Raw genomic sequence first — 24,061 nt, 5'->3', positions numbered from 1 at the left:
AAAATTAAATTGAAAGTTTTACACGTGCCAATTTAAAAAAAAAGTTAACAATGTTTGTATTTTGTTTATGCTAATTCTCTTACATGTAGTTTTTTGCGAAGAAATATTTCATTTATTTTTTAAAGTAAATGCCAGCAAAAGTAAATATTATTTTTAAATAGTAATATAAAGTAATAAAAAGTAATATAAATAATTTCGATTTCTAATTTTTTATTTATATTTTCCTTCCATTACACTGCATGCTTAGAAAATTAATAAATGTTTATATTTCATGATTTTAAAATTTGTTGTTAATATAACAAATTAGTTCTGTAATTATTATTATTTAATAAACCAACGTTGCCATTTAGAGACTATATTATTTTTAAATAGGGGCTAATATAAATACTTTTGACTTCTATTTGTTGTTTATATTTTGCTACTACTTAAAAAAAATGTTTATATTATTAATTGATTGTAAATTTTGTTGTTAATAGGTATAACAAATTATTACTGTTATTATTATTTATTAAACTAGTCTTTGCTTAAAAACATTAAAAATCATTTTCCTACATCCAAAATAAAAAGTATTATTGCAGTGTAACAACAGAATATTAATAAAAACATGCAAAACATATAGACATACAGTACATCTGCTGGATCTGTGTCTATGAAAGGAATGCGGACAAAAAACATTTAAATAAACAGCAATATATTTTATACGTCGATTTGACGAGTGCGTCACAGCAAATCGCTCCGCCCACTCATTTTATTGGCTACTTGCAAATTTGTTGAATTTTTATTGATGGGACGCGTCGTCTATTTTTTTACGAAAAACATCGAGAGAATATCGTTTCCCCTCTCACGGATACCCCGTAGCTACAGAACGGACAGACGTACTGTACTATCCCTAACTAATGCTAAAGAATAATATTCTTTGCTAATACCAACTAATACGAATATATGGCAACAGCGCCCTTCATAATATATTTTCTGTGTAAATACTAGCACCTCAATAAAAAAATAATGTGTCCTTATCTTTATTTGACTCCGCAAAAAATCAAAGATGCCGGCTTCATTCATAGCATTGCCACCGACCGCTGTCGGGTTTTTAGGAAAGAAACCTACGTCGCCGGACGATAACTAAAATCCAGTTTATATTTTATTAAAATCGATCCTGACGAATAAATGAATTTGATAAATGAATGAATTTTATAAATGAATGGTTTTTGCTGCCGAATTACTAGAATACAATATTTCAAGGCAGATGACGCATCTATTCGATAATTTTTATTCGAATAGTTTTCGACGAATGTTTTCTTACTAGCTATCGAATTATTCGAATGAATTGCAACTATCGAATGTTTCGATAGTATTCATTCGATAGTTCCCACTACTAATTAAAAGTGTATTATTCACTTCTGATGTGTAATTACATAAAAACTAGGTTTTCCGAAACAAAAACGCTTTAAAATCTAGGACGTAACTTTTTTAAGCTTATAACCACCTGTGAATAAACATGACAGACCTAAGATTTTACAAATACTTACAATTTACTGTCACTGTCATGCGTCCTCTTGTTGTGCATACTGTACTTAGATAAATATAATTTTTTTTTATAATATATTCTGATGTACAGACAATACATCAGAAATTTAAGTATTCACTGCTTTATTTATAATTATCTTTACTGATATTGGTTGTAATAAATTATATTAGTATTAGTGTTACCTTCACTTTTGCTAAAGTTTTTTCTGATGGTGGTTATTTCTAAATCAGTGATGTCATTTGAAAATTTGGTTCCTTTTGGACCTTTCTCTTTCTTATCTTTTTTATCATTTTTATTTTTTATTTTATCTATCAAATCTTCGTTTTTACTAGAAATATCTTCCGGATTGTTTACTATTTCGAACAATTTGATAAATCGTAACGTTACTTCAACTTCAGACAAGTTTGATATCTAAATAACATTATAAATATTTATTATAACATATACTCGATTTCTAATATAGACAAGGTTATAGGAAAATATATTATCATTATTAACTAGATTAATTCAAACTGCATTACAAGAAATAGAAATATAAAATAAATGCAAAGTCAAATACTTTCAGTTGTAATTCTGCCAAGCGATTTCCTTTCACTTCTAATCTGAAAAATGTAACTTCTGGAATTATATTTACATTAATTGGAACAGCTTGCCCACTTAGAATTAACGGTAATATCGTTGATTTAGTTCGTATTTCAAAGTACTCATTTACCTGAAAAAAAATATATCGTATAATCGAAGAAAAAGGCGTCAAGTTGGCTTGAGTATCGATGACATTCACCATAATATAAATTCACACATAAAATTACAGCGATCTTCCTTTCCAAGCCAACTTGACGCCTTTTTTTGGTATAGTATATTGTATGGATTTATCTAGGTACATTCGTTATAAAAAATGATTAAAAATCTCAATTTTCATTCAAATTGGAACATCAGTTTTTAAAATATCTTAAAAATGTGTTAAAATTTCTAAAATTTGATGCCCTCTTACCATTGGCATAATTACAGGGGGGCCTGGGGATGCCGGGCCCATTCCAGGTACTGCTAGGCACCCCCAGAGAAATCTTGAAATTTGACAGAATTATACCTAGCTCTTAGCTACATATGATTTTTTTTTGCTTGTGATGCAGTTAAAATGACTTAATAGTTTTTTTAGTTAATATTATTTTGTTTTGTTAAAAATGTGCGTTAGTTATAGAGTTGATTGAGATCCGCTGGCGAACACGGTTTGATAACCAATTCTATTTGATAACTAGTAAATGTATTGATAGAGAAATTCATGTAAACGTTTTATTCAAAAAATGTGTGTTTATTTTTTAATATTATTAGTTTTAATTTTTTAAATAACAAAAGGCCCTACCTCACCTGGGTTCAACCTACGGCCCCCCTAGGCTGAATTGCTCGTTACGCTAATGCCCCTTACTTACTTTAATTTCAAATGTACGTGGTATTTAGTTTAATGTTCATGGAATATTAGGACGCCTCGTATAAACTATTTTTAATAATATTGTGACAGTTTTTTGACATGAGTTAAAATAGCTTTTGTATTTTTATTTCTTTTCGAGTGCAATTGAACATACATTTTTTCATAATGAACGAGAAACCTTTCAAAACTAATGCTCCTTTCGGAATAGCCACTAAAAGGTTTACTAAAATAGGGTTCCACCCTGAGCTAGATGTCTCAGGAGCTATGAAGAAGGAAATTACTAAAACTGGTCCTGGAAGTTATAATCCGAAGCAACCAATTTGCTCTGGAAAGTCCAAAAAAGGAATGTCGTGAGTAAATATTTTAAATAGTCTTTTAAACATAAGTATATTGAGACCTACGTCACCGCTATGTCGAAGTAACGAATAGTTCAGTAACGAGTTTCGTGTCCTCTGTCCTCTGTTCGTGCACTTCCAGGGATTACGATTAGTGACAGCGTAAAAGTAACGAATTATCTTAGTAACGAGTCCAGAAGTCAAATGGTAAGCGTTACTTCGATTCCCTGTAAAGTAACTGTTACTTTGTAACAATTGAGCTTCATTCAGAACCTCCCAATTAGTGGAATAAATTAGTGGTTTCAATTACACTTTATACTTTTGAAGCTTCATTCAGAACCTCGAAATCAGTGAAATAAATTAGTAGTTTCAATTAGCCTTAGAAGTTTGTTCACCTAATTTTAATTTAAGCATTCAGAACGTCATAATTAGTGGTAGTAATTTTCAATTAGTCGAAAAAGTTAACAAACTTTTGACATTTTGGCCTTTAATTATCACCCGTCAAGAAAAATTTTGGTTAGAAATCAAAAGTTTAATGTTTTATAAGCTAAATATTATGCTTTCTCTTGGATACAACAGACTACCGCAAGCTGTTGCTAGGATATTTTATTAATTTTAATTGTGTTTTTTTAGACATTGTGAATGATTGTAAACTAAAGCTTTAAGCTTCATTCAGAACCTCGAAATCAGTGGAATAAATTAGTAGTTTCAATTAGCCATAGAAGTTTGTTCACCTAATTTTAATGTAAGCATTCAGAATGTTATAATTAGTGGTAGTAATTTTCAATTATTGGAAAAAGTTAACAAACTTTTGACTTTTCCACTAGTTATACTTCAAAATTTGCGAGGAATGTCATTTTTGCCTTTGATTATAACCTTTGAATAAGAAGACTAAGGAAGGAGCATATCAAAAATCTTATGTACACCGCGATGGGCCTCAAATATGGTCGACTTAAATTCCGGTTTATCAGTTTCGTTCTAATTTTATTTAAAAAATGTAAAACTATGATGTAGGGTAGACGTGGGGTAGACTCAATAATTTGTTGTTTTATTTTACGTTGTGAATAAATGTTGGTAGTTATTAAAATTGTTATAAAAATATATAATTCTAATAAAAATAGATAAGTTATAATAAGTATTTATTAACACAACATCCGATACGCTACTGAAGCAGGTAAGTCAAATTAACGTAAGTACAACAAGTAATAAATGAAAGCTAAAATGCAAGATAAATATATAATTTAGTTAACTTAAGTGAATTTCATAAATGATCGGTTTACTACACGTATGTATATTATTTAGTCACTTACTAGCGAAAAGTTGTTCCATTATATCACTCAATTTTTGCCGAGATCTAACGCACGCTACACAACCAACTATTTTAGAGTCTTTTTCGATAAATCGCGATAATGTCACTGTTAATTTAAGTTCTGCCACAATTTCCATATAGATTTACTACCTTTATACAACTATCAGTAGTAGAATAAATAGTAAATAACATAAAATAAGCTCCGTAAAGATTGACAAATCCACAAAATTTCAAATCAAATTCAAATGTGTCAAATGAATCGTCAAACAGAACTGACAAGGATCCCCACCCTAGAGTGCTTTTTCCGCCCACCATGCATGAATACATGGATAGCATTATGCTCCTTCCTTAGTCTTCTTATTCAAAGATTATAACCCATCAAGAAAAATTTTGGTTAGAAATCAGAAGTTTATTGTTTCATAAGCTAAATATTATGTGTTCTCTATGGATACAACAGACTACCGCAAGCTGTTGCTAGGATATTTTATTAATTTTAATTGTGTTTTTTAGACATTGTGAATGATCGTAAACCAAAAAGTATAAAGTGTAATTGAAACCACTAATTGGGAGGTTCTGAATGAAGCTTCATTCAGAACCTCACAATCACAATTAGTGGAATAAATTAGTAGTTTCAATAATTAGAATATATACGTTTTAGTTTACGATCATTCACAATGTCTAAAATACACAATAATAAAATATCCTAGCAATAGCTTGCGGTAGTTTGTTATATCCATAGAGAAAGCATAATATTTAGCTTATAAAACTTTGATTATAAAACAATAAACTTTTGATTTCTAACCAAAAATTTTCTTGACAGATGATAATCAAAGGCCAAAATGACATTCCTCGCAAATTTTGAAGTATAATTAGTGGAAAAGTCAAAAGTTTGTTAACTTTTTCGACTAATTGAAAATTACTACCACTAATTATGCCGTTCTGAATGCTTACATTAAAAATAGATGAAAAAAACTTCTACCTAATTGAAACCACTAATTTATTCCACTAATTGGGAGGTTCAGAATGAAGCTTTAAGGTTCTGATCCCAATTAGTGGAATAAATTAGTGGTTTCAATTACACTTTATACTTTTTAGATTACGATCATTCACAATGTTTAAAAAACACAATTGAAATTAATAAAATATCCTTATACAGGGTTGTTAACCACATATGACACGGAGAATGAATGACACTAAACGATTAGATTTTTACAAATTATAAGTTTTGGGTTCGTTGAAGGACTATTAGAGCTACAATTTAAAAATATTTTTACAAGATACAGAGTGTCCCAAATAAATAAAAAATATCAAAGTTGTATTTTTTTAAATGGAACACCCTGTATATTATTGCATTTTTAGTTTCTACGATTAAAATAAAGGTAAATTTGATTAAGGTTTATTACACTTAAACCTTACCGTTTTTGAAATATTTTCAATTTTGCGAAATTGCAGTATAAATTTTAAGGCTTCATTTCTCCGAGGGTATCAAAGTTTTTAATACTAAATATTTACTGAAATTTATTTATTGACCAGTTATTGTGTTGCAATAATAAAAATTATACTACCTTATACAGAGTGTCTAAAAATTTATTTTAAATAATTTCTAGCTTTAAACGGCAATAACTTGTTTAATTTAAATGGAACACCCTGTATATTTTATGAGAATCAGATGCACAACTTAATTGTCTATCAAATTGTATTATACCACTTTTTACCTATCCCTTCAAGTTTTCGTAGAAAATGCATTTTCTCATAATTTAGACCTCATTTATACATTACATTAGATAGACATTTTAGATTGTTTTTAAAACAACCAATGTACAAAATGCACAGGCTAGTAATATTATCGTTTTTAGTAAAACGATAATATTACTAGCCCATTTGTATGCAAAAAGAAAACTATTTAAATCTTTATAAAAGAGTATACCATTAATTAAATATACCACCAGTATTTCCGCCCAAATACTAATTAATTACATACTTAATTCTGTTCGTTAATAAATTATTCTAAATAAATGTGGATTTGAATCAGAAATTAATATAATAATAAGTTATGAAAATGAACGTCTCTATTGTTATAAATAAGCATTTGTCAAAAAATGAAATATCATTTTTAAGGTGTTAGTTTTTTACCACACTGTCTAATACACATACATAATTCAGTTTTTTAGTATTTGGAGCAATTATTATTAATCAACACTAACAGTCAATTAATGTAGTTTGAATACTGGAATCATATTAATTGGTCCTCTTTAACAAATATTTAAACAGTTTTTTTTTATTTTTTAATGAAATCTACGAATTATATCGACAATATTAGTATCTGTACTCTTTAAAAATTTGGTACATGTTTAAAAATAATCTAAAATGTCAGTATTCCATGGGTATATTGATAAATGAGTTCTAAATTACAAGAAAATGCATGTTCTACGGAAACTTGAAGAGATAGGTAAAAAATTGTATAATACAATTTGATAGACAATTAAATTGTGCATCTGATTCTCATAAAATATGCAGGGTGTTCCATTTAAATTAAACAAGGTATTGCCGATTAAAGCTAATAATTATTTAAAACAAATATTTAGACACTCTGTAAAAGGTAGTAAAATTTTTATTATTGCAACACAACAACTGATCAATAAATAAACTTCAGTAAATATTTAGTATTAAAAACTTTGATACCCTCGGAGAAATGAAGCCTTAAAATTTATACTGCAATTTCACAAAATTGAAAATATTTCAAAAACGGTAAGGTTTAAGTGTTATAAACCTTAATCAAATTTACCTTTATTTTAATCGTAGAAACTAAAAATGTAATAATATACAGGGTGTTCCATTTAAAAAAAAATACAACTTTGATATTTTTTATTTATTTGGGACACTCTGTATCTTGTAAAAATATTTTTAAATTGTAACTCTAATAGTCCTTCAGCGAACCCAAAACTTACAATTTATAAAAATCTACTCGTTTAACTACAATATTCCGTGTCGTATGTGGTGAACAACCCTGTATAGCTTGCGGTAGTCTGTTGTTTCCATAGAGAAACCATAATATTTAGCTTATAAAACAATACACTTTATCCACGAATCATCTATAATTTGATTATTATGCATGAATTTATGAAATAATAATAATATTCATTATTCACTAGTGATCATAACTATCCACTTAGGAATGCAGAGCACGATCTTTATCTGCCAACCCCGAGCTCAGAACTAGTTAAGGGTTCAATACTGTACAATGCCAAAAAAATGTACAATCATCTGCCTTTGAATATCAAATCGCTTTCATTCTTTCCCGCATTTCGCAAGGCTCTAAAATCATACCTACTGGAGAGAGCCCTATACGCGGTAAACGACTTTTTTGTTGATGTTTGATTATGAACAATTTTGAATTTTAAAATTTTGATCATCTCACACACTGGTCAAAGGTCAAGTATTTAATATCCTATAACTTTAAAATTATATCTATTTACTGCGTACTGTTCTAAAATTGTCCATGTATATTCTTTTTGTAATTTTAAAGACTTAAATTTTTTTGAATTGTATTATTTGTATTGTGTATTTTTTGTTGTTTGTATTTTTTTGTGATTTTGTTGTTTGTGAGTGCTTTGTCGATGAAGCTGTTTTGGCTTTTTGCACAATAAAGCGTTGTTTGTTTGTTTTGTTTGTGAATAATGGTTTCATTATTCACTGCTTCCACGGATATCTCGATCCAAACTCGTCACATTGTGTGAACACAAACATTACCATTAATGTAAATAAATAATTTTTGTTTTAATTAGTATTATTACAATACTATTTATATATATATATATTAATCGGTTTAAAACGTTCTACGTCTTCCGATGCCATCTCTCCATGCCTGTCTGTCTCTCCATGCACCGTCTCCGAGAGATCTTTCCTCCATAAACGTGTCAATCCCTTCCTGCCAACTTCTTCTCGGTCTACCCGGTTTTCTTCTTCCTGCAGGTTTCCAGTTTATAATTTGCTTTGGGATTCTTATTTCTGCCATTCTTTGGACATGCCCGTACCATATGAGTTGACTGTTCTTTATGTCGTCCACTATCGTATGTTTAACTTCCATAATCTCTCTTATGCGTTCATTAGTTATTCGCTCGAGTCTTGATTTGCCTGCTGATCTCCAAAAATCCATCTCTGTAGCTTCCAGCATTCGTTTTGTTGTTTCCTTAATTGGCCAGACTTCACAGCTGTACGTGGTTATACTCTTTATGATGGTATTGTATATTAGAGTTTTGTTCTTGTTGTTTATGCTTCTGTCCCACAGTATCCCATTCAATACCGTGATAGCAATACTATTTACTACTATTATTTAGTAGTTTTAATTATTATTATTACTACTACTATTTAGTAGTTTTAATTAGTATTATTTGATTATAATAATTTATATTTAGATGGTCTAATAAACTGGAATTAGAAGAGTTTTCCAAATTTCTTGGCTTTAAAAATGCTCATATATTACGTGAAAGAATATTTCAAAAATCGTTGCGTGGACCCGGATCGCAAGAAATAAACGAAAATCTTTTTAAGACCAAGTCGGCATCTGCGTTCGAAAATGTCGGATTCGGATCTGGTAGTAGAATGCATAAAGAGATAATGGGACAAGATTCCCCTCCGCCAGGTAGATAAATATACCGGGTGCCTCTCAAAAGTGGCTCACCCCTATAATTTTATTTTATAAACATATATAATAAAAAACGAGATTTTGTACGTTACTATATGACATATATTAGGATTGATTGACGTAATCAATTGTTTCTGGTCATTTCCTGTTTCACCGGAAATGAAATTGATTTTTAAATGGCACCCTCGGTATTTTTTTGCTTTATTCGATAGAAAATGAGATTCTGAATAGAATGACATATCATATGTCAACTTTTGACATCCTCGCTAAATAAAAAATCGTATTTTAAAATTCAATCTAGATCGAGTGCCATGGCTATGTTAAAAACACTAATTCTTAATCAAGGAGCCCAAGAAAAATAGATTTGACCGTTTAATGTTTTTAATGTCTTATCCTGGCTAGTTAGAAAATGCTCCCAATCGTATTTTTAATAATATCTCAGTTTTATCAAATGGAACGAGGGTGGCTCATTGGCATATTGGAAAAAGTATTTTTCTACGAATAATTTGATACTACACACTTGATATTTGGAGTCAAATTTTCGTTACGAACAGCAATTTATAATTTCAAATAAACGATATGCGAAAATGTCAAAAGTTGACATATGATATGTCATTCTATTTAGAGCATTATTTTCTATCAAATAAAGTAAAAAAATACAGAGGGTGCTATTTAAAAATAAAAAGTTGTAGTCATTTCCGGTGAAACAGGAAGTGACCGAAAACAATTGAATACGTCAATCAATCTTAATTTATGTCATATACTAACATACCAAATCTCTTTTTTTTTATCTGAAAAAATAAAAAAGTTATAGGGGGTGAGCCACTTTTGAGACGCACCCGGTATACAAGATAAATACATTAGTATTATAAAAAAATTGTGCGTGCACTATATGCGCATGTTTGAAGTGAAACTTCTTACCAACAGCCATTAAATAGCAGGATTTGAAGGACAGGTTTGAAAATGCGTAGTTTGAAATGTTTGGTTAAAAAAAAGTTAAAAATTAAAAAATATATTTCTTTACACGTAAAAAAATAGTTTTTTACCTGTAACAAATATTTTTTTACGTTCAACAAATAGTTTTTTAAACACGTAAAAAAAACGTTTTTTGCATGTAACAAATAGTTTTTTTTACATCTAACAAATAGTTTAATACGCGTAAAATACTAACTGTGTGTGACACTAGGGTGTCCGTTATTTCCCAAGTTGATATTTTTTTTAATTAATTCGATACAAGTAATATTTAGGATAAAAATCACTAGAAATTTGTCCATTCTTTTCAATTGACGCACATATTTACGAACACTGAAAGGCAATGAAACAATAACCTTAAATTATAGTTTTGATCAATTGTTCATAGATGGCGCAATATTAGTTTTCCATATTAAAGTTGGTAATGAAGTATCGTTTTATTGAAAAAAGTATGGCTGTAGATCCTTTTTTAATCAAAATCAAAAGGCGCAATTAAAGTTGATCATATTTAAACTTTAATGCCTCGGAAAGTATCCATTATTTTCGAATAAAAGGAATGACTAAAATATTTTTTATTTTTAATGAAAAAACTATCCAAAATCGAATCCATATTGGTGCATTTAGACTTGAGCACGTACGAGCTGAGCGTGCGCGCACGGCATTCGTTTGCGCTCTCGGCTCCGTTTAAATTAAAAACTTATTTTTCGACGAATGAAGTGATCCATTTGTGCGCGCACAGCAGAGTTGTATTGGCGAAAATAATGGACGACCAAGAAATAGTCGAGGATGCAGTCATTGTTATGCACAGCTTAATTATTAAAAAGGAGAAAAATCGAAAACATCGTTGCTGGTGGCAAACCCAAATTTTTAGAAATCGATATAATTTACTGCGACAACTTAGTGTCTGAGGACGGTTGTGATCAGTTCAAAAACTTTACAAGAATGACCAGACCCGACTTGGAATATTTACAAAATTTAATAATACCAAAAATTACGAACAAAAGATACAAATTTTAGAATAGCAATTTCATTAATATCGACATATTCAATATTAATTTTATTTACAAGATCTTGCCACGCGATTTTTTGATTTTTTAATAATACAAAGAATGTTTAACATCCCATAATATAGGCAACTTTTCATATTCTTCAATTAATAATAACGAAGATTCATTGATCCACTCCATAATTTTAATAAAGAAAACGAAAAAAAATCACACACGCACGCACGAACGCAGACAAAACAAATTGCTGGTGCAAACTGAGCGTTCGCGCACACATAAAATCCCTTTGAGCACGGACCAAAAACCGACACCAGACGGCTCACGTTCGCGGCTGCTCGCGCACAGACAGATTTAGAGTGAGCGTGCGCGCACAGCCGTTTACACTTGAGCATTCGCGGAGGATCAGTGCGTGCGTGCTCAATTCTAAACGCACCATATGATATTCTGGTTTTTGAGGTTTGCCGCTTATATTGACGGCTGTGAATTTTCTTTCAGATGCGTACTATAGAAAACTAATAGAATCATTTTCTCCATCAAAAAAATCATTTTCTACCATACCGATTTTTGAGTCCGACGGCTTGAAAAATAGGTTTAAATCAGAAGCAAGAACTTATCATTTACCGCCAAACTTATATACTCTACGAGATGGGAAACATCTTGTAGATATTACTAAGAAGAGGACGTCCATTAGGTATAATGTATAAACATAATATAAGAAAAAATCCTATATGGGTTTTTCGCCACTGCAAAAACACAAATCTAAGATTTGTCAGCATTCATGGGACACAGGACACAGAATAAATTTTAATAACGCCAAAATTATAATGAAAGAAGCGATAGCCTCTAAAAGAAAAATAAAAGAGGCTTTTTTAATTCAATCTAATAAAAATAAATGTATTGTTCATGCATCTGTAGATGTTAGTAATGTATGGCAATCGCTTTTTTGATTTTAAAGAACATAACATAAATAAACACAACATACGTAAAAATTAAAAATAATCATACAGAAAGTTTGGGCTTTTTGATTTTACCTTATTAAGTAATTGTTATCAGGTAGTAATCGTTAATTTTGAAGTTTAACTTGATATAATGTCATTTTAACAGAACGTCAACGGTTTTTGCAGACGTATCTGTTTTGAAAAACTGTTCTCGAATAGTTGAATTTAACTATTTTAATTAGTTTTTTCTTTATTCTTTGTATTTTTTTGCTTCCCACGACGGAAAGAGATAAACTTTCCGAAACGTTAAGCATTTTTTTGTTGGTTAGGCAAATTTGTATATCTTTAAACCTAACTTCTGACAAGTAGTTTCCGTTTGGGATTAACACAGAAGTGTTTACATAAAATAATTATTTTATTTTGTAGATTTTCTTTGCAGTGGCGAAAAACCCATATAGGATTTTTTCGGAGAGATGAATCCGCCACATAAGTATAGACATTCTTTATAATATACGAGTAATTCTTTTGATTCATTAATTTGAATTTGTCAATTTATAAAAAATACGTAGTCTTTCGTATTGAAAGAACTAAATAATTTAAAGAAATTTAGAGTGTTAACAGTTTTTCTAACTATTATTATATTTAATAATTTAATGTTTTAATGTTTATTTAACAAACCAGTTACTATTATCTTTTAGGGGGCCGTATGACTGTTTTACAGGGCCAAGAGATGAAACAACAATAAAAAATTACTTTGCACGAGCGCCTAGAAAAGGTGCTGATTATTTTTATATTAACCCCAGTAATACTGATCACTTGTTGCATCATCCATCAAAGAAAAGGTAATAATGAGTATATAAGATTTGTTTTGCAACTCATCAGTAATTAAAGGGGCTTGAATTAATTATAGATGTGGTATGTTTTTAAAAGCAAATCGTTTCCAATCAAAACCTACAGAGAGAAGCTTGCTGAATGATCTTAGCTTGTGTTATAGAAATCCGAATGATCCTGGACCTGCGCATTACGATCTAAGCGGTACAAACTGGTGAATATACGTCATTATATTAACGTATATATAGTCTGCCCAAAAAGAGAGTGATTTCAACAGACGACATCCATAAACGACGAAAAATGTTATTCTAGGTTACAATTAAAATGACATAAAACAACTGTCACTTTTATATTTTTTTTTTGCTGGACAAACTATACGCAAGTATTCTTGGACATAATCTGTCCGGCAGCATAAAAGGGCGATAGACGATTTGTTAAGAAGAATATTAGACATAACTGATAAAAAACGAGTTTCAAAATGGTTGCCGGGTGATCTTTATTGTTTTAAAATAAAAATATTATTGAATTTCTTCCTTTTTAAGGTTTTTTGTTCGATGGACTATAAAGTCTGCTCAGTCGAAGTCACGGAAGATGTCGGCAGACAACATCGAAAAAGTGACTGAAAATACAATTTGTCTTTAAATTGATACGACGGCGACGGACACAACTGTCAGTATCAGGGATCCTCTCTTTAGCCAGACTATACTTAATATTCTAACATGAACTAAGATAATTACGTTTTCGCTAATAGCATTAAAGTAAAGAAGAAGTCTCTTCATCCATTTGATACTTCGAATATGAACGCAAGACCGCCGATAGACTGGCGAATATCACCTGGTCCAGGAAGATACACTCCCAAATTACCACGATGTATGAAACAAAAAAGACAATCTTGGGTATTTCTATCCCAGCAAGATCGGCAACTTTATAAAGTTATTTCCTATTCATTGTATAAGTAAGCAGTTAATATTCATTATATGAATATAAAAATGTCTTGTGATCGTTTTGCATTTTAATTATTCGCGTTATTATGCAACTCCTACTTAGTTTAGAACAACCAGGCTGGTAATATAGATTATGAATACAATTTTAAAATACCAAGCGTTATTTCATAATTTATCTGGATACGATGGTCCTTTTATTTCTTAACTTCTTTTGATCTTCAGTCATATAATGTATACTTACTTAGGTAGTATCTAAATAAAATTATATAATACTTTTCTTTGATAAAAAATTAATATTGACAAGATATACTTGAAGGTTACATTTGACAAGGTTACATTTTAGATAACTTCTATCATGAATTTAACTTATAACTATGATAAAAGAATTTAACCAAATAAAATTATTATTTTTTATAACCTACCTGACCAACGGCATGTGGTGAAAATTTAAGAGGCAAATTTAAGAAATGTTCAGCTGGAACCTTAAATTTTGGAACACAAGTAATTGAAAATGATCCTAATGGATCAAGAAGGGACGTCCTTAGTTGTATACTATGATCTGAAAAAGCAATGTTTTCTATTAATAATACGAATATTATAACGAAATTGTATAATTTTTGTACAGGGTGCTATTTTCGTTTTTTGGGGTATCTCGTTTATGAGTAGAGGACAAAGCAAAATAAAACACTAAATCACCACAATACACCAAAACACTTTTACACTGGACGCGCGTTTCGCTAACCATGTTAGCATCATCAGTAGATGATTATAAACTAAAATACAATCTACAATTGGAGCGTTTATATACTCGCTCAGTGGGCACATTTATTAATTCTGATGCTTTCATATGCATCTAATTGCCTGTAATTTAAGACTTGTTTAAGTAATTTTAAGTTATTAAGATCTATACAATGTTCTTTATCAACAATATGTTCGGCAACGCAAGATTTATCAGGTCTACCATATCTTATCTGAGCTAAATGTTCTTTAAATCTAGTTAATATTGATCTTCTAGTTTGCCCAACATATTTCTGATTACAATCTTTACAAGAAATTTCATAAATACCCGACCTTTCAAGTAGAGGTGTTTTATCCTTTGGATTACCTAATAATTGTTGTAATTTATTATTAGCCCTATACACAAGTTTATAATTGACATTCTTAAAAATTCCTTTTAGACCACGGGATAACTGTGTATCAAACGGTATTGAAAAATATTTTGATGTATCTTTCTCCACTTGAAAAGTCGAATTTTCAGAAATCATTAACCTATACCTACGTTTTCTAATTATTTTATCAACTAGTGAAGGAGAATATCCATTACACTCAGCTACAGTCCTAATGTAATCTCTTTTTATTTCATATCTTTCGTTGGAAAGTGGAAAACTAAGTAATCTATGAACTAAGAAATTTAAACTAGCCATTTTATGTTCAATACTATGATATGATTCATGAGGAATATATCTGTGTGTAGCGGTATTTTTCCTATAGATATCAAAATCCAGGCAATTATTAGTATTTCTAACAACTAATACATCTAGAAATGGTAATCTGTCGTTGTTCTCAATTTCATGTGTAAATTTAATGGAAGGAAAACGATTATTTAACTTAGAAATAAAATTATCTATGGTGTCTGAATGTATGTCAAAAACAGCAAAAATATCATCCACATACCTAAACCATACTCCTGGAAAATACTCAAACTAGCCTCCACTTCAAACCTGCTCATGAATAAATTAGCCAAAAATGGAGACAATGGATTACCCATTGCTGTACCTTCCCGCTATTCAAAAAAGTTGTTATTAAATTGAAAACAATTTTGTTTCATACATAATGATGTAAGCTCAATATATTCAATCACAGTTTTGTTGTCGAGACCATTTGCGTTCAGTAATTCCTTCAAGTAGCCTAAAGTATGTGGGATTGGAACACTTGGGAACAACGAAGAGGAGAGGACCAAAATTTCACCTTCATGCAATGTTATATTTTCAATTTTGTTAATGAATTCAATATTATTTTTAACTGAGAAAGAAGGTTCACAGCCGAAATAATTGGGCGCATAGACTTGTCCGGTTTATGAATTTTTGGCAACGCATACAATTTTGGTAATGAGGGATTGGATACTTGCAATTTTCTCTTTAAAGAAAAATCAATAAGGTTGTTACATTCTTTTAAAGTTTTTTTAACATCTGTTACCATCTTAGACAAAGGATTCTTTTTCAATTTTATGTAAGGACCATTATCGATTAAGTTGTTAACCTTATCGTAATAGTCTTTTTTATCTAATATAACAACCTTATTTCCCTTATCAGCTTTTAGGTAGAAACAATCTTTGTTACGCAAACTCTTGACAATATTGTGCTCCTTGTTAGATTTTAATGATTTACTTGAAACGATATTTTTTGATAACTGATTTCTACAAGCCTCTCTTGTAAATACCTTAGAAGCCTGGTGTAAGTGCTGAATAGCAGTTTCAACACCCACGACGATTTTCTCCAAAGCGCTACCAGAGTTAGGTAATGCAAGGAAAACGATTATTTATATTCCTAATGATCCTATCATATTCCTAATGATTCCTATCATAGTATTGAACATAAAATGGCTAGTTTAAATTTCTTAGTTCATAGATTACTTAGTTTTCCACTTACCAACGAAAGATATGAAATAGAAAGAGATTACATTAGGAATGTAGCTGAGTGTAATGGATATTCTCCTTCACTAGTTGATAAAATAATTAGAAAACGTATAGGTTAATGATTTCTGAAAATTCGACTTTTCAAGTGGAGAAAGATACGTCAAAATATTTTTCAATGCCGTTTGATAGAAAGTTATCCCGTGGTCTAAAAGGAATTTTTAAGAATGCCAATTATAAACTTGTGTATAGTGCTAATAATAAATTACAACAATTATGTTAGATAATCCAAACGATAAAACACCTCCATTGGAAAGGTCGGGTATTTATGAAAATGCTTGTAAAGATGTATGTAATCAGAAATATGTTGGGCAAACTAGAAGATCAATATTAACTAGATTTAAAGAACATTTAGCTCAGATAAGATATGGTAGAACGGATAAATCTTGCGTTGCCGAACATATTGTTGATAAAGAACATTGTATAGATCTTAATAATTTAAAATTACTTAAACAAGTCTCAAATTACAGGCAATTAGATGCATATGAAAGCATCAGAATTAATAAATGTAAAGATAGTATGAACAGAGACAACGGTCCAATTCCTTCAAGTTCTTTGTTCCTACTACTCTAGTTGCGGAAATCTAACTGTTACGCTCGGTGGGTTCGGACTCGGTTGGCTAGATCTTGCCACGCCCACTCTATGGCCACTGAGCGAGTATATAAACGCTCCAATTGTAGATTCTATTTTAGTTTATAATCATCTGCTGATGATGCTAACATGGTTAGCGAAACGCGCGTCCAGTGTAAAAGTAAAAGTGTTTTGGTGTATTGTGGTGATTTAGTGTTTTATTTTGCTGTGTAACACCAAAGGTTCCAACCCTCAACTGTAATAGAGGACAAAGATGAGGTTTTTACATCATTAATGCTACTTTTTTATGAACCTAAAGATACACAGTGCTGCCACCATCGGAGAATATCGTAAACAACTAGTACATACAAATACACGGGTTTAAATACCGAGTATACGAAAAATGTATTATTTAATTTTCTAAAAATGTTAGGAAGTACAATTTGTGAAGATTCTAAAAATAAAAAAGTAAATATTTTGATATCTTCAGATGGTCCAACTTGTATAATAATTTATTATTCCAGTGAGAAAAAACTTTTTAGATGAGTTCAGTTACTGTAGCGATGTAATTCTCATTACTATACTTTTTAAATAATTTCCGTTAATATATTCTTAGTTATACGATTGTGTTCAAGGAGTTTTATTTTAAAGAAGATTATAATATGTTAAGCATTTAATATTTCGTTTAAATCAAAGAACTTTTTATGTAGTTTCAGTAAAAGCGGATATTTTGATTATTACAACTCTAGTTTTAAGTTGAACGACTGACTGATTTATAAGATTGGCCTTGTATGGAGCCCTGTTCCTTGTAAGGCCGTTTGAAACAGCTTAATAAAAGTTAAGTTTAATAAATAGTGATTACATCTAGAATAAAAAAAAGTATTGTATATGTTACACAATAAAACAAAGTTTTTATTAATTATTTGTTTCGTTCATTTGTCCAGTAAATGAACTAATAAATAACGAAGTAGAAAAATGCAATAATTTCAAATTCGCCCTGTATTTTAGGAACTAAGATGGCTAGGAGAAATCTGTATGTAGCATCTTTAGTTTCATAAAAAGTGGCATAGTAATGTGAAAACTGCATCTTTCAACCTCTACTAAGCGAGAAACTTGTAACAATCCTGTAAAACACATGAAAATGGGGTGTTCTATTTTCGTCTGTTGTATACTTATTTATTGATAAGTTAAATATTATTTACATACATTTTATGTTTTGAAGCGTAATAATTTTGAATATAGAACCTCCAACTGCACACCTTCCAAAGTCTATCCTTTGAAGATTTAAGTTTGTGATGAAGTCGGGTTGAACAACTCTACAATTAGCTTGGAAATACAGTCGAAATTCCTTTCTATAAATTAAAAATTGCAATGAATATGTATACCGGGTGTTTCTCAAAAGTGGCTCCCCTTATAACTTTTTAATTTTTTCAGATAAATAAAAACGAGTTTTAATGTTAGTATATCACATAAACCAGGATTGATGACGTATTCAATTGTTTTCGATCACTTCCTGTTTCACCGGAAATGACTACAACTTTTGATTTTTAAATGACACCCTTGTTTTTTAGTTATTTTTGATATAAGACGATCCGACCGAAAAGATTAATTCACGAGCGATGAAATCGCGAGTGAATTAATTTCGGGAGACGATAATGCAATTTTATCGTCGTGTATAAAACAATATTTTTTTCCATAGCGAGTTACGTTTTAAAAAATATTCAGAAATTATTATTTAGGAAGGAATTTATTACGAGTAGAAAAAATATTGTGCTGGGTTGGCGTTGGTTTCTATGTAATTTGACAAATAAATAAAGCTGTCTTTTTAGTTGTCAGTTTTGAGTCAATATTTTTTAATTCTCTTTCGTGTCGATTGCTGATTGAATTGGAGCCAGAAATGGCTCAAAGCGAAATAATTAAATTATCAACAGATATTCAGGCTGAGGCGACAAACGCCATATCCAAACTACTTCCATTTAAATCCCGAATAACTTATGAAAAGGAATACAAACATTTTAAGCGGTTCAAGTATTATTTTATCTACTATTTTTGATAGATATAAGGCAATTTTAACAGTTGCTATGGAAAAAATAATTTTATTCGATAAGAAATGACACTCTGAATATATGATATAAAAATGTTTTTTCCAAATATTGTAGTTGTAGTCATATAATATTTCCAAGTTGTAGTCACTTTTGGTGAAACAGGAAGTGAGCGGAAACAATTGAATACCTCAATCAATCCTAATTTATATCATATACTAACATAATCAAATCTCGTTTTTTTATCTGACAAAAAAGTGGCTCCCCTTATAACTTTATTATTATTTAAGAAACATTTGATTATATTGCAATTTTTGAGAAACACCCATCATATGGTATGTCCAATGAGCGAATATAAATGACAATGGCAGTTGTCTTTCATTTTCGTTCCAAAACCATAAATTCAATTTTCTGTCAATTTTTTAATGTCCTCTGTCAAAATCATGTATTTTTTGTTGATCAGACTCTAGTTTGTTAAATTTGTCAGACTGTAGTTGTTATATTAAAACACTCAATGTGTTGAAAAAATATTCCAGACAAAATTTTATTAATTAAAATACTTACATTGTATCATCATTTTCGTAGACCGTTTTACATATGAAGTTAGCTTTAATATAATATGGTTCCATATTTCTCCAGTAAACCATTTCAGCAGGAAAAAGATCTAAATAACTATATTCTAAATCTTTTTCTGGTATTACAATAACTGGCTCTTCTTCAGCATCTTTTTTATCTGTTTCCATCTCTTAAGAATAATTATAGGTATGACAATTAATTAAAGTTTAGATCGATTAAAAATATATTGATAATGTTTTTTTTTATAAAAATGAAAATACAACTTGAACTCAAACCCAATAAAACATGTTTATTTTATATTTAATAAGGTATAAAAAATAAATAGAAATATTAAATTCTTTTCCTATTTTTTACAAAGCTAAATTATTATAGAAATTTTATGACATACCATTTTTTATTTTCTTTTTTGGGGTAGTCGTCTTTTTGCCCTTTTTAGAATTTTCGCTTTCTTTAGATTTCACTGTGCCTTTAGATTTTGTGGATTCAATTGATAATTTTTTAGATTTGTTTTTATTTTGTTTACCATACTTCTTCCCCTGGGAGGCTTTAAATTCATTTAATTTCATCTCGTACAATTCTTGATATTTTATTGATTTCGCCGTCTGATCGAGAATATCTTTAGGTATCAAAGGGTTTGCCAGTAGGGTCAGTTTGATCGACTAAAAAAATAATGTAAAATTACTTATTAAATTTATTATCATCTTTTTTAAGATGAATGTTATATTTTATAATGAATAATAATTAACATGATGTATCACCGAAGGAATAACGGAATTTCTATAACGGATCTATTTATGGCAATAACTGGAAGATATTGGTATTTTTTATGAGCTATATAGTATTCTATAGTAATTATAGTACTCTACAGTAGTACTCTATAGACATTCCAAAATTGACATTGAACATAATTTGCCTGTGAATTAAAATGATAGATATATCTGTCCTTGTCGGGGATCCAACCGGGAGACTATAAATAATTTTTTCTGTCTTTAAAAATAAGTAATGGTTAAAAGTGTTTTGCTTTGGTGTATTGTGGTGAATTAGTGTTTTATTTTGCTTAGAGGCTGTCTTCAGAGTGGCTTTTCTAGATCAATTAATATTTAAACAAAAATAATTTTACTTAATTTTTCCAAACCCTAATGAGTTTAAATTGTACTACAACCTATTTTTTAGTTGGCCTGCTCATATTTTTTGTCTCTATTAAAAAGGACTAGATATCTTTAATCTGTGGTTTATTTATAAGATACTGGTGGTTACATATTAAACAGACACAATTAGGATAACATTAACCATTAATCAGCCTGTAGAATGTAGAATGTTTGGGAGGGGGCTTAATCACTGCGACCTTACAGATCTATTGTGTGTTTCCCTTTCTTGAGTTATAGTTTACGTAAACGGAAAGGAAACGGAAAGTAGCGGATACGGAAGGTATAGTGAGAATTAACCTTAAAGCTTCATTCAGAATATCGAAATTAGTGGAAAAGATTAGTGGTTTCAATTACACTTTATACTTTTTAGTTTACGATCATTCACAATGTCTAAAAAACACAGTTAAAATTAATTGAATGTCCTAGCAACAGTTTGCGGTAATGAGTTGTATCCATAGAGAAAGTTACAGCAAATTACGCCACCTGAATCCCCAACGGGAAATTTAAATTCTAGTTAGTCAGCCTAGCGCCGAATATGTCCATGGTTGACAACAGTTTTCAGAGTTGTTTTAATACGTAAAATGTGAACGTCTTGTATGTGTGATGTTATTTTAATTTACGACGACTGCAGAATCATTGGGAAAAAGCAGTTCACAATAGAACTCAATGGAGAAGAATTGTAAACTCAGTTAACATCGACAACCAAAAAGTAAAGAGGCAACAAAGAAATGAGATTTTTGAATGTCCGGAGTGCGGTAGGCAAATAACATCACGTATCGGGCTTTTTAGTCACAGAAAGAAAACGCCTTGCGTGACCAGCTTTTGATGCGTGCCGAATACTCGTCAGCGAGTAATGGCAGTATGTATATGTATGTATGGATGTATGGTTGGCAACAATAAATTTAAAAATCGCGCCCTCGATTACGTAACTAAAAGGTTAATTGGTATCAAATATATATACAAATTATTACATACTTGACCCGTTTTGATTATTCCACATCTTGGTTCAACTGATATTTCGGAGTTATCGCTGGATATATTAAAACGTATAGTGATATTCTCTTTGTGCTTAGTCTTTTTGTTTAATGTTTCGCATTCTAGTTCCATTCTCTTTCTGATCATATTGAGAAATATTTCCATCGTTGAATAGGAGCCACAAGGTGTGTCGGGAAACTCCACTAGTTGATGGGATAATTCAACTAGAGGTCTTTTCAAATTTACCTTTAACCAAATATCTTTACGACTACTGGTTTCGAGAATAACGAAGTTTTGTATGTTTAAAGCAGAAAGATTACACTGTGTGGTTTCATCTACTTTGGTTTCATTGTCGGTTTGTAGTGTTTTCTCTTCTAGGAAGGAAAAAGAAAATAATATAAATGTAATTAAAAATTAACAGTGATTATTCTTTAGCCTTATACATATATTTTTTTTAATTGTTTCTTGGGTCTGGTGGCTATGGTTAGATTAAAACAATAGTTTTTCGACGACGTTTCGTATTTATTGTATCATGCTTCTTCAGGATTTTTTTTTGTTTTTCCTATGTCTTGGAGTGTTTAATACCGTTTTAAACCGTTTCTTTACTGAGACTCAGACTCTTTAGTGTCTAATAATAATGTAATTAAAAAGCAGACGAAAAAAGATTCAAAGTCTCGATCTCAACGTTTATATTAAGTTAAACAGTGACACGTGTTCCGCTCATACGAGTATCATCAGACAAATACAGTTAAAGACAATCCACACACACGTTCACATTTTACACATTAAAACAACACTCCTCAGTGTTGTTTTGGAAGTGGGAAAGAATGGGGGCGCCTTCTTTAAGTATAAAAGTAATTATAATCTTTTAATAATTTATTATTTAAAACATTTTAGTAATGAGTTAAAGTTGCCATGCAAATATTTTGAAAAAGAATGTTGGATTTAGGCCATGTTATTATTATATCTTCAAAATAGCGTGTACTCTCGCCTTTGTTCGCGTCCAATTCATCATTTGTAATGGTGATGATAAAGCAAAGCAAGCATATCCATTAACATACAAACTGGAGCAGAATCATAGTTAATCATAGTTAATCAATTACCCAACTTTCAATTACCCAAGACCCTGTATGATTTTTTAAAAAATTTCAAAATATGTAAAAATACAAAATAAATTATGCGGGTCCAAGCGTTTTCCCGAAAGACTAGCCGTGTTTTAAATAACAAATATTGTTTTATTTGAGGGGCGTTTTCACCTTCTTGGAATTTGAGATTCGAGAAACCCCTCCTTATCGAACCTCTACACCCCACAGTCAATCCGTTTGCCAAAAATTAAACGTCAAGCAGTTTAAGCAGAATCGTGATTACTCAATGGTCGTATTTTATGAAACACCCTGTATACATTTTTAAAAAATCTTAAAATATGTAAAACAACAAAATAAAATATACGTGTTCTGTTTTTCCGAAAAACTCACCGGTTTTTAAATAAAAAATATTCTAATATTTGAGGGGTGGTTTCACCCCCTTAGAATTCGAGTTTCGAAAAATCCCTTCTTATCGAACTTCTACACCCTAAAGTCAATCCTTTTTCCAAAAATCAGCTTTTTACATCAAGCGCTTTAAGCAGGATCGTGATTAATCAATGACCAGATTTTTCGACCCTGTATACATTTTTAAAAAATCTTAGAATATGTAAAAAACAAAATAAAATATACGTGTTTAAGCGTTTTTTCGGAAACTTGACCGTTTTTTAAATAAAAAATATTGTAATATTTGAGGGGTGGCTTCACCCCCTTGGAACTGGAATTTCGAAAAATCCCTTCTTATCGAACCTTTATACCCTAGAATCAACCTGTATGCCAAAATTGAGCTTCTTAGGTTGAGTGATTTGAGCAGGATCGTGATTAATCAGTGAGTCACTTAAGGATTTTATATATTAGTATAGAAAGTTCTAGGGTATTTCGCTACTGTAAAGAAATCTACAAAATAAAATAGTTATTTTTTGTAAACACTGCTGTGTTAATCCAACGGAGACTAATTGTCAGCAGTGGTTTACTAATAAACAAATTTGCCTAACGGACAAATTAACGGGGGAGTTCTCTTTCCATCGTCCGTCGGAAGCAAAA

The 24,061-nt window shown here is 30.3% G+C and overlaps 2 protein-coding genes across 7 annotated transcripts in view; one reads left to right on the top strand and one right to left on the bottom strand.

Moving 5' to 3' along the window:
* Window positions 1-24,061, bottom strand: part of LOC115884977 (cilia- and flagella-associated protein 74-like) — a 54,107-nt gene that overhangs the window by 1,945 nt on the left and 28,101 nt on the right. For 3 of the 6 annotated variants that reach the window (XM_030903706.1, XM_030903707.1, XM_030903711.1), the window contains 7 exons: window positions 21,936-22,309; window positions 20,201-20,471; window positions 19,801-19,981; window positions 18,401-18,546; window positions 14,355-14,491; window positions 2,088-2,240; window positions 1,711-1,939 (listed from right to left, as the gene is read on the bottom strand). In XM_030903706.1, coding sequence (XP_030759566.1) covers window positions 1,711-1,939; window positions 2,088-2,240; window positions 14,355-14,491; window positions 18,401-18,546; window positions 19,801-19,981; window positions 20,201-20,471; window positions 21,936-22,309 — 1,491 coding nt within the window. Of the gene's footprint in view, window positions 1-1,529; window positions 1,940-2,087; window positions 2,241-14,354; window positions 14,492-18,400; window positions 18,547-19,800; window positions 19,982-20,200; window positions 20,472-21,935; window positions 22,310-24,061 lie in introns of all 6 variants that reach the window. The other 3 variants (XR_004050656.1, XM_030903710.1, XM_030903708.1) reach the window with 3 other exon arrangements.
* Window positions 2,896-13,991, top strand: LOC115884979 (lymphocyte expansion molecule-like). Its single transcript, XM_030903713.1, has 6 exons — window positions 2,896-3,304; window positions 9,014-9,240; window positions 11,715-11,910; window positions 12,856-12,999; window positions 13,068-13,202; window positions 13,740-13,991. Exons 1-6 carry the CDS (start codon window positions 3,120-3,122, stop codon window positions 13,945-13,947), a joined length of 1,095 nt encoding a protein of 364 aa, XP_030759573.1. The 5' UTR covers window positions 2,896-3,119; the 3' UTR covers window positions 13,948-13,991.

Source organism: Sitophilus oryzae, unplaced genomic scaffold, assembly GCF_002938485.1.
Source record: "Sitophilus oryzae breed Bouriz unplaced genomic scaffold, Soryzae_2.0 scaffold_359_pilon_pilon, whole genome shotgun sequence".
NCBI classification, from domain to species: domain Eukaryota; kingdom Metazoa; phylum Arthropoda; class Insecta; order Coleoptera; family Curculionidae; genus Sitophilus; species Sitophilus oryzae.
The sequence above is the reverse complement of the archived record's forward strand: the minus strand, read 5'-3'. Positions and strand labels throughout refer to the sequence as shown.